This window comes from Lacerta agilis, chromosome 3 (genome assembly GCF_009819535.1).
Source record: "Lacerta agilis isolate rLacAgi1 chromosome 3, rLacAgi1.pri, whole genome shotgun sequence".
NCBI classification, from domain to species: Eukaryota; Metazoa; Chordata; class Lepidosauria; order Squamata; family Lacertidae; genus Lacerta; species Lacerta agilis.
In genome coordinates this window covers 117,820,766-117,838,082 of record NC_046314.1, presented here as the reverse complement: position 1 = coordinate 117,838,082, position 17,317 = coordinate 117,820,766, and the positions used below count along the sequence as shown (strand labels likewise).

The window sequence follows — 17,317 nt, the reverse complement described above, 5'->3', positions numbered from 1 at the left end:
TGGGATTGGGATGTAGACTGATCTTCTCCAATCCTCTGGCCACTGCTGAGTTTTCCAAACTTGCTGGCATATTGAGTGTAGCACCTTAACAGCATCATCTTTTAAAATTTTAAATAGTTCAGCTGGAATATCATCACTTCCACTGGCCTTGTTGTTAGCAAGGCTTTCTAAGGCCCATTTGACTTCACTCTCCAGGATGTCTGGCTCAAGGTCAGCAACCACATTACCTGGGGTGTATGAGACCTCCATATCTTTCTGGTATAATTCCTCTGTGTATTCTTTCCACCTCTTCTTGATGTCTTCTGCTTCTGTTAGGTCCTTTCCACTTTTGTCCTTAATTGTGGTAATCTTTGTACGAAATGTTCCTTTCATATCTCCAATTTTCTTGAACAGATCTCTGGTTTTTACCATTCTGTTATTTTCCTCTATTTCTTTGCATTGCTCGTTTAGAAAGGCCCTCTTGTCTCTCCTTGCTATTCTTTGGAAATCTGCATTCAATTTCCTGTATCTTTCACTATCTCCCTTGCATTTTGCTTGTCTTCTCTCCCCCGCTATTTGTAAGGCCTCATTGGACAGCCACTTTGATTTCTTGCATTTCTTTTTCATTGGGATGGTTTTCGTTGCTGCCTCCTGTAATGTTATGAGCCTCCATCCACAGTTCTTCAGGCACTCTATCCACCAAATCTAAATCCTTAAACCTGTTCTTCACTTCAACTGTGTATTCATAAGGAATTTGATTTACCCCCGTGGTTTTTCCTACTTTCTTCAGTTTATGATGGAATTAAAGCTCCAGGTCTTTAATTCCTGGGACAATGGAAAAAAACTCCCTCACCCCTCCTTCCTTGCAGAGACCCATTTGGTAAACATTTGGTCAGTTCTGAGAGTCAAAATGGTGTGAGGCCTGTCCGCCTCAGACATGTGGCCTTGTTTGCTTGGAACACTTACAAACATTTATTATATATATATAATAAAGACCTTAATTTCTTACAACACCTGTTCCTCTTGGACCAGCAAAAATGAGAGTGTGAATAAGCCTTCCTGGCCAAGGGTAGAGAATGGCCACCTGTCACGGAGGCTTCAGCTGAGATTCCTGCCTTGCAGGGGGTTGGACTGGATGACCCTTGGGGTCCCTTCAGACTCTACCGCCCTATGATTTGGGATGTTAGTGTGCAGCGGGGGGAGCCACTGCCTTATGCCAAAGGGCACCCTGCAGCCCCCTTAAAAGCTGGGGGGGGGAACCTGTGGCCCCAGTCAACGGGCCTGAGAGAGCCACGGCTCGGTTGGCGAAGGTACCTCGCCGGCTGCTTCGGGAGGGTTGCCCTTGTGGCCTTTCGCGGGTCCGACGCGTGTCTCCGCGTTCCCACGTTCCTCGACCCGCCGCGGGAGGAACAAAGCAGCTGCGCGAGGCGCCTCGGCCGCCATAGGGCGCTGCAGCCCTTATCCCAGCGAGGCGCGCGGAGGAAGTGACGTAAGCGGCAGCCGCGGAGGGGGCGGGACTCGCGCGGTTCCGCTCGTCGCCGCAGCGGCCGAAGGGACGGCGGGACGGGAGCACGAAAGCGGTTCCCGAGGCTGCGACGCCCGCGGCGAGTGGATGAACTAGGCGGGGAAGAGTCGCCGCCAACGCCGCCGGGAGAGCTTCCGCGTCGCGGGACGGAAGTGACGTCAGGGGCGTGCGGTCATCGTTGTGCGCCTGTGGCGGCCGCCATCTTGGCTGCTGGGGCTGCCGCTGCCGCTGGTTCGGCCAGAGACCGGCTTCGGCGAGCGAGAGGTGAGGCGAGGGCCGGAGTCGCCCAGGCCGGGGCCAGCGCTAATGCCGCCTCCGCTGGCGCCGGGGGAAGCGGACGGGCCTCGGCCTGCGCGGAGCCCCCCGGGCGGCGCGGAAAGAGCGCTTGGCCCCGCCCCCCGCCTGCCCTGCGAGGAGTGGGGGGTGGACGCGGCTCAGGAGCTCTCGGGGGGCCGGCGGCGCTCCAGGCCTCGTTCTGCTGCGGCGTCGGGATGGGGAGGGCGGGGGGCCCCGAGATGCTGCCCCCGATGCAGGAAGCGGCCCTGGCCAGGCAGCATGTCCGTGTCAGGGATACCACTGGGTCCCCCAACACACCAGCTCGGGGGGCCAGAGGAGGGCAACCAAAATGGTCCAAGGCCTGGAAACGATGCCTTATGAGGAACGGCTTAGGGAGCTGGGTATGTTTAGCCTGGAGAAGAGAAGGTTAAGGGGTGATATGATAGCCATGTTCAAATATATCAAAGGATGTCATCTAGAGGAGGGAGAAAGGTTGTTTTCTGCTGCTCCAGAGAAGCGGACACGAAGCAATGGATTCAAACTACAAGAAAGAAGATTCCACCTAAACATTAGGAAGAACTTCCTGACAGTGAGAGCTGTTTGACAGTGGAATTTGCTGCCAAGGAGTGTGGTGGAGTCTCCTTCTTTGGAGGTCTTTAAGCGGAGGCATGACAGCCACCTGTCAGGAATGCTTTGATGGTGTTTCCTGCTTGGCAGAGGGTTGGACTGGATGGCCCTTGTGGTCCCTTCCAAATTTATGATTCTATGATCCTTAGCCAGTCCATAGAGAATCATAGGGTTGTAGAGTTGGGAGGGACCCGGAGGATCATCTAGTCCAGCCCCCGTGATGCAGCATTAGGCAGCTGTCTCTTGCAGAGCTCGAACCTGCAACCTTGGCGTTATCAGCACCAGACTGTCACCAGCTGAGCTAGACAGGCTATCTGGCACGGCATTAAACTCTCCAGATTAATCTGTATCATTTGATCGATTGCCCACTTTAAGGGGTAATTAAGGTAACAAAAACCATTGACGTATTTCAGACGAATGAGTCAATCCGTATCTCGTAGAATAAAATAAAAGCAGGATATGTTGTGAGTGCATGTGCAACAGCCTGTCTTATTTTACTATCTAACATAGCTGGTGGGTGAATTTTCCCTTGTCTCTTGAGCTTTGAATCCTTCCCGGGTTTGCGACATTTATTTTTACAGTTGAGCTTCACCTGAGCCCTATGGATGCTCCAACCCCTTAGGGATGAGCAGGCTGCTGTGCCCCCTGAGGGGTCCAAATGGTGTGAGGAGCCTCCCTGAGTGCAGAAGGTTTCCTGCTGCTGAAGCAAAGGGCCCACAGGCTCCCCCCCCCTTCTGCTCACACAGTGATGGTGCATGGAGAGGACAGCTGACCCAAGAGACTAGAAGAGACTAGAGTTCAAATTCCCACAACAAGGAAGCTCACTGGGTGAGCTTGGGTCATTCACTGTCTCAGCCTAACCCACCTCACAGGGTGGTTGTGAAACTAAAATTCATTTATTTATTCATTTTGTTTATTAAAATTGTATACCGCCCTTCACTTGAAGATCTCAGGGTGGTTTACATATGGAGGAATTTCAAAGATCATTTTATGAAACCCAAGGTAACTATAATAAAACGTTAGGTTTATACTAGTTATTTGGCTCACATTACATTTCCACAGTTTTTCTAATACTGGAAAATTACCATCTCAGTGCTGTATATTCGTTACTAAGTAACGTCTTACATAAAACTCAGATGTTGTGTGAGCATGTTCTTGGCAAAGTGTGTTCAAAGTAAGCAGAACAATTTAGCCCCAATGATATTTATGAAAGCTCCTTGGAGGAAAACATGGGATCTAAATGCAATAAAATAATTAGAAGAGCGCCGTTGCTTTCATCTGCTTATTCAATCTGAGATGACTGTCCTCCCCACAGCTTTCCTTGTTCCTTTGCCTCTCTCTTTCACAGGCAGGTCCCAGTGCAAGATGGGAGTCGCACCTGCCTGAGTCACTGTGGTGCCTTCATGGAACCTTGCCCTACACCAAGCTGTGCCATGGGGATAGCCAGGGAAGCCGCAGACCGAGCAGATGGATGTGCCAGCCATATCCTTTGCATGGAGCCTTGCCGTAGAGACCCTTGCTGGGGTGGACAGAACTATCCTGCCCCAGAAGCGCTGGCCTCGGCAGGAGCAGCGTGTCTGAGCGAGGCAAGCGCAGCAGCAGCAGCAGGAGCAATCGGCCCCGCTACAGAAAGCTGTCCACAGGAAGAATGGCCCAAGCCACAGAGTCCCCCCTACAAGAAGAGAGGCCTAGAGACCAAAGGCAAGCTGCCTTCTACACAGCTGAAGAGGCAGGCAGAGGAGACAGGCCCTCGGGAAGCCCTTGGTACGTCTCTGGGGGCCAGTGGCTGGGATCCTGTGAACCACATGGAGGAGGCTTGCAGAAGGGGACTCCCCACCCGCAAGGCCTCCAGGAAGCCTCTTCTGAGTGTCATGCAGGACCAGATTAAGACCTTTAGAGGCCCTAAGCACCTAAAAGATTTTGGTGCCCCTGTATGTATTGAATTCAAAATATAAATAGTAATTAACCATAAAATAAAAAATTATTTTTGAAATGAAATGAAACGAAACCTACAGCAAGATGGAAGATAATGTATATTTTGTATGCTTCCACTTTATATTTGAATTTTGTATCCTACTTTTTCAAATTGCAAAGTCTTTGATTAGATTCTCAAAACTCATCTTACATCACACATCTGCTTCTGCACTTAGTAGAGATGAGACATTCGGCCTCCCTTGTTGCCTAGTTGTGTTGTTGGGATTTTAAATAGACTTCAGCTGAGAAAATGAACTCAGTGGAGCGATCTGTGACCATTAATGTTAGAAATTTGGCAATGGAAAATGTCTGTGGTGCCCACCTTCCCTTGATGCCCTAAGCAGTGCTTATTTTGCTTCATCCAGACCTTGGGGACCCTCTGGAATCTGCCTGGATGAGGCCCAGGGCTTGCGGAAGGACCTGCATCATTAGGCACAGGCCTCTTGGGCAAGCAGGTCCTCCTTACTAAACATACCGGGAAATGGGGGGGGGGTCTCCTTCCATTCTGCCATGCGGGGGGTCCTTGGTGAGCTGAGGGAGATAATCTTATGCAGAAGGAGTTTGGTTCAAGGGGGGGGGATGAAGGGGCGGTTCCTGCCTTTATCTTAGGGGGGTGATGCCTTTGGGAGTTGTTGGAGGGAGGGAGTTGTGGCAGCATCGCAGCACCTGAAATCTCTCCGCAGAAAAGGTTCTGCAGGAAGGAGGCTGATGAGATTCTGGGGAGGATTTGAGTAGAACCTTTAACTCCGCAGGGACTGGGAGGGGCGCTGAGGAAGACCCTGAGGTCCCAGGCGAGCAGTTAAGGACACAACCACACGCACACTCCGTGGTCACTGCCACGGTCACAATGTGGTGCAATGGTTGGAGCATTGGACTGGGACCTGGGAGACCAGGGGTCGAATCCACGCTTAGCCATGAAGCTCACTGGGTAACCTTGAGAGCCAGTCACTGCCCCTCGGCCTCACCTAGCTCACAAGGTTGTTGTATGAATAAAATGAGGAGGGAGAACCATCCCCATGACCTTGAGCCCCTTGGAGGAAAAGGGGGGATAGAAATGAAATAAATAAGTGCAGCAATGGTGGTTTTTTGCAAGGGGAGGGGCTCCCATCGACTTGATTGGGAGGTGTTTTTTTGTTAACCCTAATTACAGTGCTAATGAGGTCTTTTTTGCTGGGGTTGGAGTGTGTGTGGAGGGGTTAATCCTGCTCTACCTGTGTGCTGCAGTCCTGACAAAGTGACCCCTGTGGAGAAAGAGGCCGTGTGCAGCCCTCCATATAAAAATAAGTCCATCCCTCTGGCTCCATGTCCTCAAACCTGGCAGGCTTCAATTGTGGGGAAGGGGAGGCAGGAGCTGGGAGCCTTCTTCAGCCCGGCCCCATGGCAGCGGCTACTTACCTAACCTGGCCCTTCCTTTTCCAAGCAGATGGACTCTGTGCTTCCCCAGAGGCAGCCTTGGTTCCGGCCAAAGAGCAGCCGGCAGCTCTCCCATCCGCGCAGAAGCGCCCACGTGGTCGCAGGCCCCGCAAGAAGGGAGGCGCTGGCTGCACAGGCCCTGCCCGCCAGGAGCCCAAGGGACCCCCCGAGGCCCCTGGGCCTTCGGAGAACGGCCCACCCCTGCCTGTGAAGGTGCCGAAGAAGCGGGGGCGCAAGTCCAAGGCTGAGCTGCTCCTGAGGAAGCTGTCGCAGGGACTGGAGTGCCAGGCGCCCGATCCCCTCTGCCAACAGAAGCTGCTGGCCGGTGACGGAGATGTGGACTGTCTGGAGACGATGCCCGGGGGGCGCCCAAAGCGGAGGGCGGCAAAAGTGTAAGCGAGGCATTGGCGGGCAGGGGGAGGAACTCACTGGTAGTTCTTTGGCTACTGAGCAGGAGTGGTGCTGCCTTGTTAGGCACAGGGCGAAAGGAGGCAGCGATGGCCACCAGCTTGGAAGGCTTTAAAAGGGGATTGAATGTAAAAAGAGGCTGCTGGATCAGGCCAGTTGCCCATTGAGCCCAGCATCCTGTTCTTACAGTGACCAATTGCCCCAAGGAACCTAGGAATCTAGATAGACTGCCTCTGGACCTGGAGGTTCTATAAGAACAGAAGAAAAAACTGCTGGATTAGGCCAGTGGCCTATCTAGTCCAGCATCCTGTTCTCACAGTGGCCGACCAGATGCAAGCAGGAGTTGAGCACAAGAGCCCCAGTCTCCCCTCCAGCGGTCTCCAGCCCCTGGCCTTCAGAAGCTTTGCAGCTTCCAACTGTGGAGGCAGAGCCGAGCCACCGTGACTAGTAGCCATTGCTAGCCATACATGGAATCCTGGATTCATTCTCCTCTTTTAAAGCCATCCCAGTTGGGGGCCATCCCTGCTGCCCATGCTTTGGGGAGGAGAAGGCCATGAGCGGTTACTAGCTACCATGGCTGTGTTCTGCCTCCCCTATCAGAAGCAGCAGCATCTGAATCCCAGATTCTGGGAGTCACAGGTAGGCAGGGGGCTCCCATGCTCCAGACATGCTGGTGGGCTCATCCGTGGAGCATCAGGTTGGCCACCCTGAGAACAGGATGCTGGACTAAAGGAACCTTTGGGCTGATCCAGGCACCTCCTTGTGAGCAGGTCAGGACTTCCTAAGAGGTTTTCAAGAAGGGAGAAACAGGGGCCTCGCCTGGGTGCAGGCAGAACACCCCACCCACCCCACCCACCCCGACACCTGCGACCTCATGGACTTGGAGCCAAGAGGAGCCTGTTTTCTGCTGGTCTTTCAGTGGAAGCTGTCCTCTAGCTGTTCGCGTTTTGAATTGAATTCCTAAAGCAAAAACCAACTGGGAAAAGATTAAAGAAATCCTAGTCAACAAACTGTATAGCATTGACTGACTCTGCAGATATCTGCATGCAAGGCAAAGTTCCGCAGAGGAGGGAGCTGGTGCGGCGCCTGTGTCACAGTAACTGGACAAAGACACTTAAGAATATAAGAACATGGGAAGAGCCCTGCTGGATCAGGCCAATGGCCTTCCTGGCCCAGCATCCCGTTCTGACAGTGGCCAAGCAGATGCCCATTATGGAAAGCCAGCAAGCAGGACCCCAGTGCAAGAGGGCTGTAGTTTCAAGCAGCTGTGATTGCTGCCTCTAACTGGGGGGGGGGGGGCGCAAAATCATCCTGGCTAGGAGCCACTTATTCTCCATTATCAAAGCAAAATAAAATAAAAACTTCCTTCCAGTAGCACCTTAGAGACCAACTAAGTTAGTTCTTGGTATGAGCTTTCGTGTGCATGCACACTTCTTCAGATACCTGAGTGTGCATGCACACGAAAGCTCATACCAAGAACTAACTTAGTTGGTCTCTAAGGTGCTACTGGAAGGAATTTTTTTTTAGTTTTGTTTTGTTTTGACTATGGCAGACCAACATGGCTACCTACCTGTAACTTATTTTCCATGAATTTCTCTAATCCTCTTTTGAAGCAGCTATCCAAGTTGCTAGTCCTTACTGCCTCTCATGGGAGCTTCCAGAATTTGTGTGGGACTTGGAGCTGCAGGACTTCTGCAAGCAGCACTTTGGCTCATAGGATGGGGAGGTTCTGGATCCAGGCGGGCTGTGTTTGGCGCCTGCCGCAGCCCCACCCTGTTACCCCCCTTCTTCAGTTCTTGCTCTTGCTCTTGCCCGTCTTGTGACCATTTGTCCCTGCTCCCTCCCCTTTGGCCCGCAGAGCCCTTCTGTACCTGCAGGAGCTGGCCGAAGAGTTGACCTCTGTGTACCAGCCGCCCGCTCGCAGCCAGCCCTTGGAGGACGCCCCGCGGCCGGAGGAGCCCAGCCGGAAGCGGCGAGGCCGGAAGCCCCAGAGCCAGAAGCGGGAGAGTGAGGAGGATGCGGATTTCGTCCCCTCGGAGGAAGGGCTCCTGCAGGAGGAGGAGGAAGAGGAGGAGGAGGCGGAGGAGGAGGAAGAGGACAGCGACCTGCGGCTCAGCGAGGCCTCCAACTCTGACCTGGAGCCCGGCCTGCGTGGAGCAGCGGTGACTAAGCCGGGGGGCGGGGAAGGAGCGCTCCTCTTGGGGGGGGGAGTGTGCAGAGGCCTATGTGAATGAAGAGCAAGCCCGGCCTTCTCTGGGGGCTGTCGGCTTGGGAGGGTGGGCTCCGTGGGCCTCTGTCCCTGACCCCCTCCTCCTCCTCCCCAGAGGCCCAAGAGCCACTGCCGAGGGTTTGCATCCAACGGCTTACACAAGTCCATCATGGCCCCCATCTGGAAGGCACTCTCCGTCACCCACCGCGTGTAAGTGGGGCTGCCTGCCCGTCTCTCTCTCTCTGCCTTGCTGGTGGGGGAACTGAAGCACAGGAATGGGGAGGGGGGAGCAAAGGGGAGGGTCCCCTGCGTTCCTGGGACAGAGCTCAGCTCCTTTACCACACTGTGCGCCTGAAACATTCAGGCCGGTGCAGGTTCCAGGGGCTCCAGCCGGGGCCCCGGAGGGTGAGGACTGCCTGGGTTTGTTCCACCTGAGGTTGCAGGGATGCCCTTGTGATGCTGTCGCCCTCTGTGCTGGCCCCGTTCCCTGCTGCAGTTCTCTCTGACGCCATGTGGCTGTGTTGGTTTTCAGGCGTGAGAAGCTCTACTCAAACTGGGAGTTTCCAGAGTGGGTGCCCTCTGCCCGGAAGTGGGTCTTCCTCTCGGAGAGGTGAGTGGCCTCCTGACAAAGAAGGGGGGGCAGGTGCCAGCCTGGCTGCTGCTTAGTAACTCTGAAGAACACCTGGACCCAGGTTGGCGGTTGCAATGATGGGGGGGGGGTGCATGCTGAGGATAGAGGAGGGAGAGGGTGTCCCGTGTGGCATGCCCTCTGTGCCCTTTGCCACTGCCACCACCAGCAGGAGGAGCCCCAAATCTCCACCAGGAAAGCGGCCGCTTTGCATATGCAGCCCAGCCTCTTTCAAGAGCCCAAAGAGGTCAGGGTGGGCGGGTGGGTGTGTCAAGCAGGTCCTTGGAGTGAGTTTCCCCTCTTTCCTCCTTCCTCTTCCAAAGCGAAGCTGAGGAATACCTCCCCCGCGAGACCAAGTCCCCGCTCTTCTGCATCAAGCGCGAAGGCCTGCACGAAGACAGCAGCGTCCTCTACCGGATCAACAGGTGACGGTCACTTGATGTAAACGCCTCTCCCGCTTTTCATCCGAGGGTCCATCTGGCAGTGCTTGGAAGAGCCTAGGAACCGCCTGTGGGACGGGGCCAAGGGCCCCAAGAGGCCAGCTTCCTGTTCTCAGTTGCCTGTGGGAAACCAGCCAGCAGGTTCTGAGCGCAAGAGCAAATCCTCCGCCCTGTGGCTTCCAAAGCCCGACTCTGGAGGCAGAGAAGAGCCATCCTGTCTGGTAGCCATTGAGAGCCCTTTCCTCCTCCATGAATTTGCCTAGTCCTCTTCTAAAGTCACCCAGCTTGGTGGCCATCCCTGCCCTCCTTCCGGAAGGAGTTTCACAGAATGTGAATGCCCTGAACCTTGTGCATTGCAAACCGCCCTGTTTGAAGCGAGACTCCCGGCCTGTGAGCCCCTTGGCAAGACCCACCCTCCTCTTTCCCCTCTGGCAGGTTCAACGCCTTGCAGCCCCACGAGGAGCGCCTGGACGTGACCTTCTTTGTGGGGGGTCCTGTCTGGGCCATGGAGTGGTGCCCCACCCCAGAAGGCTCCGGGGCCTCCCAGTACGCAGCCATCTACTGCAATCCTGGCATGGACGACCGGCACAGCTTGGCGGGGACCCACACCGGGCCAGCGCTGCTCCAGCTCTGGGAGCTAGGGCCCCTCCAGCAGGAGGCAGGGTGAGTCGGGAGCCACCAGGCCACCTGCAGCGCTCCTTGGCCCATGCTTCCCCATGGCTTCAGCCCCAGGGCAGCCTCATGGCCCCCCATTGGAGCTCAGCAGGGGCAAAGCGGGAGAGCAGGCAAGGAGGTGCTTTCTCTGCCGCAGGACCAGAAAGGCTGGCACCTGTGAGCTGTTCCTCTCTGGTCCTCTGGCATGAAAGAGGGCACAGGTGGGGGAGGGGAGAGGAGGGGAAGGAGAGAGGAGCTGCCACAAGGGAGACAGGGCGAACCTGTTCCCTGCTGCTCTGGAGGGGAGGCACCAAACCAAAGGATTCAAGTTACAAGAAGGGAGATTCTGAAGAAACCTCAGGAAGGACTTCCTGACAGTCAGAGCTATTCAGCAGTGGAATGGGCTCCCTCCCTTGCTAAGCAGAGGTTGGATGGCTGTCTGCCAGACTTGCTTTAGCTGTCACCCCTTCGCTGCAGGGGGTTGGGCTAGATGACCCCTGGGGTCCCTTCTATGATCCCTCTCCAAGACTGGGCCATGCGTCTATGCTGGGTTCTGAACAACCAGGCTGCACCTGTGCTATGACAGCTTCCCCCCACCTTCTCTCTTCTTCCCAGGTCAGCCAGCAAGCCAGGACTGGCCTACGGCATTGCCACCGACCACGGCTGCATCTGGGATATGAAATTCTGCCCCAGTGGCGCCTGGGAGCCTCCTGCCACCCGCCACAAGGTACGAGGGGCCTCTGGGCACCCGGTTCCCAGTGTGCTTGAGAGAGAGCACAGAGGCTGCCCTGGAGGGATGGGGGGGGCAGGCTGGCAAAGCCGGCCGCTTGCTGGGGCCCCACAGCGTGGCGTCTCCCAGCTCTCTTTCCTGTCCCCAGCAGTCGCCCTCCCAGATGAGCCGCCTGGGGCTGCTGGCCGTGGCCTTCTCTGACGGCAAGGTGGTGCTGTACAGCCTGCCTCACACAGAGGACCTGCGTGGCTCCCGGAGAGCCCAGGTAACAGGTAGGAAGAGCCGTGAAGGGACCCCTCCTCCCCTGGGTCACGGGAGGTTTGGGTGCCAGAGCCTCTGCCATTGTGGTTCCCTTTGTCGGTGGGAGGGAGCATCTCTTTCTTTCTTTCTTTCTTTCTTTCTTTCTTTCTTTCTTTCTTTCTTTCTTTCTTTCTCCCTCCCTCCCTTTCTCTCTCTTTCTCTGCCTTGCCTGGTGTTTTGCCAGCTCAGGGCTCTTTTATGGGGTTGCGGAAGAGAGTCTCTCACCCCAAACATTCTGGAAGAGGCAGCTGCCCCCTCCCTGGTGGGGCTGGGGGGTGGGCAAGCAGCGGCCTGGGTGCTCAGCCAGCCGTGTCAGCTAATGAGCCTTGTAATGATATCTGTCTGCAGGAATGATGGATGAGGGCTGCAGGCGGGCGGCATTGGGGGTGCTCAGCCCTGCCTCCTCTGGCAGCCTCGGTGGGGATAAAGGAGGCTCAGTCCCACCTCCCCTCTCCAAACACGCCCTCCATGAGACTCCACTGCTCAGGCCTCTGCCTGGCAGAGTCTTCCAGGGCACCTCTGGCTGGCAGCTGGCTCCCTAACTGAGGTGCAGCCAGCCAGCCTCGCCCCCCCCCCCGGTCCTGCTTTGGCTTGAGCAGCCTGAGAATCCTAACCTTGCTTGCATCAGGTAGGAGGGGGCGACCTGGCTTGGCTGAGGTGGGGGTCGGGTGGCGCTTTCTCTCACCCCACAGAGGCTGCTCCCTGCCTCACAGCATCTCTCCCCCCCTCCTAGGTGGGTCCTCCCCCCGGCACACCATCTGCAAGGTACGTCCTGCCAGCCCCACAGAGGATCTGTTGGAGCCACATCCTGAGCCCTTCAAGCTGCCCATGTTCTGAGGGGCAGGGACAAAAGGGGGGCTCCCTGAGCTTGCTCATGTGCAGGCAGCTGCTTCCCTCATTGGTCCGGCTGCAGCTCTGGAAAGGCTGGCGCAGGAGTCGCGGGGGGTCAGGCCTGGAATCCTTAGCGTGCCAAGGTGGCACCCAACCCCTGAGTTTCCGTGGGGGTTCTTCTCTGGCCTCCCCCCCCCCAACAGCTCCTCCTCCTCCTCCATCCCTGCAGGTCCAGTGCGTGGCTTCCCTGCAGGTGGGGGCCATCCAGGCCGGGAGCCCCTCCGAATGCGGACAGTGCCTCAGCTTGGCCTGGATGCCGGCAAAGCCTCACCAACGCCTGGCGGCTGGTTTCTATGATGGTGAGAGGGGAAAGCTCTGCAGCTGAAACTCCCAAGTGCCAAGGAGGCTCTGAGGAGGGACGTGTCCCGGCCCCTGGCTCAGGCTCAGGCTCCCAATCCCAGCCTTCTCCTCAGAAAGTGATGCACCCTCCTCCTCTGGCAGTTGGATGGCCGCCTGTCAGGATGCTTTAGTTCTGATTCTCGCTTTCAGGCGGTTGGGCTGCATGACCCTTGAGGTTCCCTCCATTTCTACTCTTCTCTGCCTTCCAGGCACAGTGGCCCTCTGGAGCCTGGCCAGTCGCTCCCTGCTGCAGCGCGTGCGTCAGCCCGACGGCTCCCTCAAACTCTACCCCTTCCACTGCTTCCTGGCCCACGACCACGCCGTGCGCAACATCCAGTGGTGCAAAGCCAACAGGTGGGGGCCGGGCTTAGCGGGGGGGGTGGCTTCCTCCGGCCTCCTTCCCCTCACTGCCTGGCGGGAGACCCCCCAAGGGACCAAGCCCAGAGTTGATTGGGCCCAGCCAGGACCTCCATCGCTGAGCTGCCTCCCCCTTGCTCACTCCAGCAACTTCATGGTGACGGCCGGGAACGACCGCAAGATAAAGTACTGGGACCTGCGGCGGCTGCACGAGCCGCTCAACAGCATCAAGCGCTTTCTGAGCACGGAGATCGCCTGGCTGCTGCCCTACAGCGGCATAACGGTGGCCCAGGACAACTGCTATGCCTCGTGAGTTGGGGGAACGGAGAGGGGAGGCGGCAATGCTCCCCGATCCCCATTGCTGGAATCCTCAAGGGGGGGAGAGGGCTGTGGCTGCTCAAATCCAGGGGATCTGCTTGGCCGCTGTGCCCTTCTGTGCGGGGCAGAAGAAGAAGAAGAGTTTGGATTTGATATCCCGCTTTTCACTACCCAAAGGAGTCTCAAAGCGGCTCACGTTCTCCTTTCCCTTCCTCCCCCACAACAAACACTCTGTGAGGTGAGGGGGGCTGAGAGACTTCAGAGAAGCGTGACTAGCCCAAGGTCACCCAGCAGCTGCATGTGGAGGAGCGGGGAAGCGAACCTGGTTCACCAGATTACGAGACCACCGCTCTTAACCACTACACCACACTGGCTCTCAGGGTGTGCTTGGCAGAGGGTGCCCTCGCTCTGAGCCTCGGGGCAGCTGAATACCTGCTCCCCCAGGACAACCCAACCCCAGCAGGCGTCAGGCTGGCTCCCATGAAATTCGTGAGCTGTTCTGGGATGGCGGTGGGGAGGGGGCAGGAATTAAGAAGAGCTCTCTGTCAATGAAGACTGATTGGCAGGGGAATGGTCTGCTTCCCGCCCCCCTGCCCCTGCTCCTGCTCACGGGCGCTGCCTCGCTCTTCACCCGGCCCCCCTCTTGCATTGCAGGTACGGCCTGTGTGGGATCCACTACCTGGACGCCGGCTACCTGGGCTTCCGGGCTTACTTTGTGGCCCCTCGGAAGGGCACTGTGTGGGTAAGCGGAGTCTCCTCCACCTCGTGCGTTGGAGAGCAACACTGGGGCAACCTCGGGGCGCTGGGGGCTCTCTTATTTCTGGGGAGGGGGGGAATGAAGAAGGGGGTGGGCCCAGGTGACGTCCCTCCCTCCCTCTTCCAGAGCATCTCTGGATCTGACTGGCTCAACACAGTGGCTGCCGGAGATGTCACAGGGGAGCTGGTGGCGGCCATGATGCCTGACCTGTCCGTCAACCCACACAACGTCAAGCGTCCGTCGGAGCGCCGATTTGTAGGTGTCACTGCTGCTGAGCGGGAGGGAGGGGGGCTTTGCCTTCAGTCCAGCAGGGGAGAAAGCCAGGCCTGCCCCACCTGCCCATCCTCTAGATCCAGGGTGGGGGTCCCTGGGCCACCCCTCCCCTCAACCAGGGAATGAAGGGAGCTGCAGCCCCATGGATGTATCTGCAGAATAGTCCAGGCTGGATCCAGTGGGTGGGAGCAGCTGCGTTGGCCTCTCTCTGTGTCACAGGGTCTCCCTCTCGAAGGCAGTGGTGGGCTTCTGTGCCCTCTGAGAGAAGGGCTGAGGTCCAAAGGAGCTTTAAGGCTTCATGACGTCCCTTTCCTCTCAGACAGGTTTGGGGGCAGGGGCTGCTCAGTTGGTAGAGCAGGAGACTCTCAATGTTGGTCATGGGTTCAAGCCCCACTTTGGGCAAAAGCATCCAGCCTTGCAGGGAGCTAGTCTAGATGGCCCTTGAGATTCCGTGAAGCGCTTTGAGTTGGAACCAAAAAGGTCTCCTCCAAACAGCAAAGTTGTAAGCTATGTCCTTCAGCCTCTTCAGAGCCTGGGAAATTGCCAGGAAAGGGGACTCCTTAGGGGTGGGGGCAGATTGTGGTGCTGGAAAATTAGGGGTGCCTGACTTGGGGCTTGTGGCTCCTGCTGTGTGAGGGGGCGCAAAACCTCCCACTTGGGGGAAGCCTTGCCTCTTAACAGCCCACCCATAAGAACGTCAGAGGAGGCAGCTGGATCAGGCCAAAGGGTCCATCTGGTCCAGGCTGCTCTTCCCCACATGGCAAAATACCCCTAAGACCCTAGGAATGTAGATAGACTGCCTTGGGACCTGGAGGTTCCACAGAAACATAAGAAGAGCCCTGCTGGATGGAGTCCCATCTAGTCCACCTGTTCTCACGGTGCCCAACCTGGTGCCCACAGTGGGAAAGCTGCATCAGGGATCTCCTTTGATTCTGAAGCAGGGCTGCCATTGCGCAAGGCTGTTGTGCCTGGCAGCGCCCCCTAGCCCTCTCCTCCTCATCATCATCATCATCTTCCGCAGCCCGTCTACAAGGCCAGCCTGCTCCCCTGTAGCCTCCACAACCAGGAGGCATCGACAAGAGCCCCCGGCGAAAAGCTCATGGCCAGTGTGGAGGGCAGGACGTACCAAGAGTCCGTGGCCCAAAACTACATCCTCTTCCGAGACACGGACCTGGTGAGGCCTCAGAGGAAATGGGAGGCTGGTCAAGGCGGGGGGCAAGGAAGGGGGAGGCAAGGGGCTGCTTGAACCCCCTATGTCTTCCTGGAGGGGCAACTGGGTGGCTTGTGCCAGGCAGAGTCCAGGTAGGTCTGGTGCCACGTTGTGCTGGGGGGGTCGCAGGGTGTGTTCCCCCTCCCCCCAAGTGTCCAGGATTCGTATCACTGATCCCCAGTGCGCTGCTGTTCTGTGGTGTGTTCCTGGCTGATAAGGCTCCTTCCCAAGCCCATCAATCGCCGCCTGTCAGCAGGAGGCCCCCATGGGATTTGGCTGCAGCCCCCCCCCCCGCTTGGCCTGGCCCCACCAACTCTCTCAGCCCCCCCCCCCCCTTTCCCTCTCCAGAGGAACTTCAAGAACATCTTCAAGCGGAAAGGGAGGAAGAAGCCTCTCCCAGCAGAAGAGGAGAAGGAGGGGGACGGACTGGGGCGCCTACAGCTGGAGGCTGTGCACAAGGTGAGCGGGGGGGGGGCTCTACCCCTGTGAACTCCAGAATGGATTAGTGGGATCAGGCCATTGGGGGCCCTGTAAATCCTACTTCCTTTCTCACTGTGCCCCCAAGCAAAATCTGGCACAAGAGCAACTCTGCCTTGTTTCCAACAACAGACATTTGGAAGCGTCATGTATTGGCTCTGACTTGCGGGGTCCCATAGCAGCCCTCCTGTAAGAGCATCCGGCTGGATCAGGCCATGGGGGGCTCAGCTAGTGCAGCATCCCGTCCTCCCAGTGCCCGGCGCCAGGCCTGGGGGAATCCCAAAGGCAGGATCCAGGCAAGAGAGCGCTCTCCTGTCTTGGGCCTCCAGCCCTAGAGGCAGAGCAGAGCCCTCTCCTCCACGAATGGTGGCCGTGGCTGCTTCCTGCAGTTTAACTCTGTGCTGTGTGAAGAAGGAGTTTCTTTTATCTGTTTTGCATCCTCCAACCTTCTGCTTCATGGGGAAACCCAGCCAGGTGGGTGGGGTGTAAATAATAATAAAATTATTGTGATGGCGCACCTGGAAGTTCTAGCGTGGGGGGGGGGAGGAGAGATTTCCCTTGGACACTTTCCTCAGGCCTCCCAGAGCTCATGGCCTGGCCGTTCAGGCTCTTGGTCTCTCTGAGCCCCCTGGATCAGGCAGGGAACGAGTCTGTCCCTCCTGAAGGGGGGCCTGGTGTGAAGGGGAGGCAGGGTCCATCCCCCTTCACGCTTCGCCGCCTGACGCCCTTCCTCTCCTGCAGGTGCGCTTCAGCCCCAACCTGGCCTGCCACACCTGGCTGCTGTCGGGGGGCCAGTCCGGCCTCGTGCGTCTCCACTGCCTCCAGGCCCTTGCCTCCCCCCCCAGCCGCAAGCTCCTCCGCGAGTGCCAGGCCCAGTTCAGCGCCATGTTTGACATGGAGGAGCAGGCAGGCAGCCCTGCAGCAGAGCCCCCCGGGGCACACCCTGCGGTCAGCTGAGCAGCCCCCCCTCGGCACCGGCAGAAATCGAGGAGGGGGAGGAGGCGGGGATCTCGTTCGAGGTGCCCAGAGCCACGAGGACATCTTGCAGGTCATTGGCGGACTGGCTGGATCCTGGTTGCATTGTGAGGATGGACACGGCTACGAAGGAGCACAAGGAGGGGCCAGACCCCCAGTGGGCTTGTGGGCGTCTCCTTTCCCCTTGGGTGGGGCTGGGAGCGAGAAGCAGCCCCTGCCCCCAAACTGGACATCTCTCCATGATTGTGAGCGAGGGGTCTTTGTGTGACCCACAGCTCCAGGGCAGGGAGGGGGTTTCTGCCTCCTTTTGGCTGACCCAGTGGAACAAACCTCCCCCCCCCCAACATGGGCCGGCTGGGGTTGGCTAGGCACATGGGGCCCAGACCAGCTCCCTGCTAGATGCATTTTGGGCATTTTGCCCCGGCCGGCCTCTTGGGGGGGCAAGGGGGGGCACAGCAGCCTTGCTCACATTGAGCTCATTCCTTGTCTTTAATTGTTGTTCTTATTAAAGTGACTTGTTTTGTTTCAAAGGCCGGCTCTTTTTTCCGAGGCCTGTG

General features: G+C 57.3%; 1 protein-coding gene across 2 annotated transcripts; it reads left to right on the top strand.

The window, feature by feature from the left end:
• The first annotated feature begins 1,550 nt into the window (after nt 1–1,550).
• Nucleotides 1,551–17,290, top strand: GTF3C2 (general transcription factor IIIC subunit 2). Of its 2 annotated transcripts, none has more exons than XM_033145296.1 (19): nt 1,551–1,768; nt 3,756–4,171; nt 5,805–6,186; nt 8,061–8,364; nt 8,527–8,621; nt 8,944–9,021; nt 9,363–9,464; nt 9,915–10,142; nt 10,749–10,860; nt 11,015–11,135; nt 11,897–11,928; nt 12,224–12,353; nt 12,603–12,747; nt 12,898–13,059; nt 13,723–13,810; nt 13,952–14,080; nt 15,120–15,272; nt 15,657–15,767; nt 16,527–17,290. In XM_033145296.1, exons 2-19 carry the CDS (start codon nt 3,811–3,813, stop codon nt 16,740–16,742), a joined length of 2,949 nt encoding a protein of 982 aa, XP_033001187.1. In that variant the 5' UTR covers nt 1,551–1,768; nt 3,756–3,810; the 3' UTR covers nt 16,743–17,290. The 2 variants fall into 2 exon arrangements, with proteins under 2 accessions (XP_033001187.1, XP_033001186.1); XM_033145295.1 differs by having other exon boundaries at nt 5,802–6,186.
• The last annotated feature ends 27 nt before the right edge of the window (nt 17,291–17,317 follow it).

Coding starts and splice junctions, on each gene's coding strand:
- GTF3C2 (XM_033145295.1), top strand. CDS start 3,811: ATGGAACCTTGCCCTACACCAAGCTGTGCCATGGGGATAGCCAGGGAA. Junction 9,465..9,914: donor GTCCTCTACCGGATCAACAG/GTGACGGTCACT, acceptor CCCCTCTGGCAG/GTTCAACGCCTTGCAGCCCC. Junction 13,060..13,722: donor CAGGACAACTGCTATGCCTC/GTGAGTTGGGGG, acceptor CTTGCATTGCAG/GTACGGCCTGTGTGGGATCC.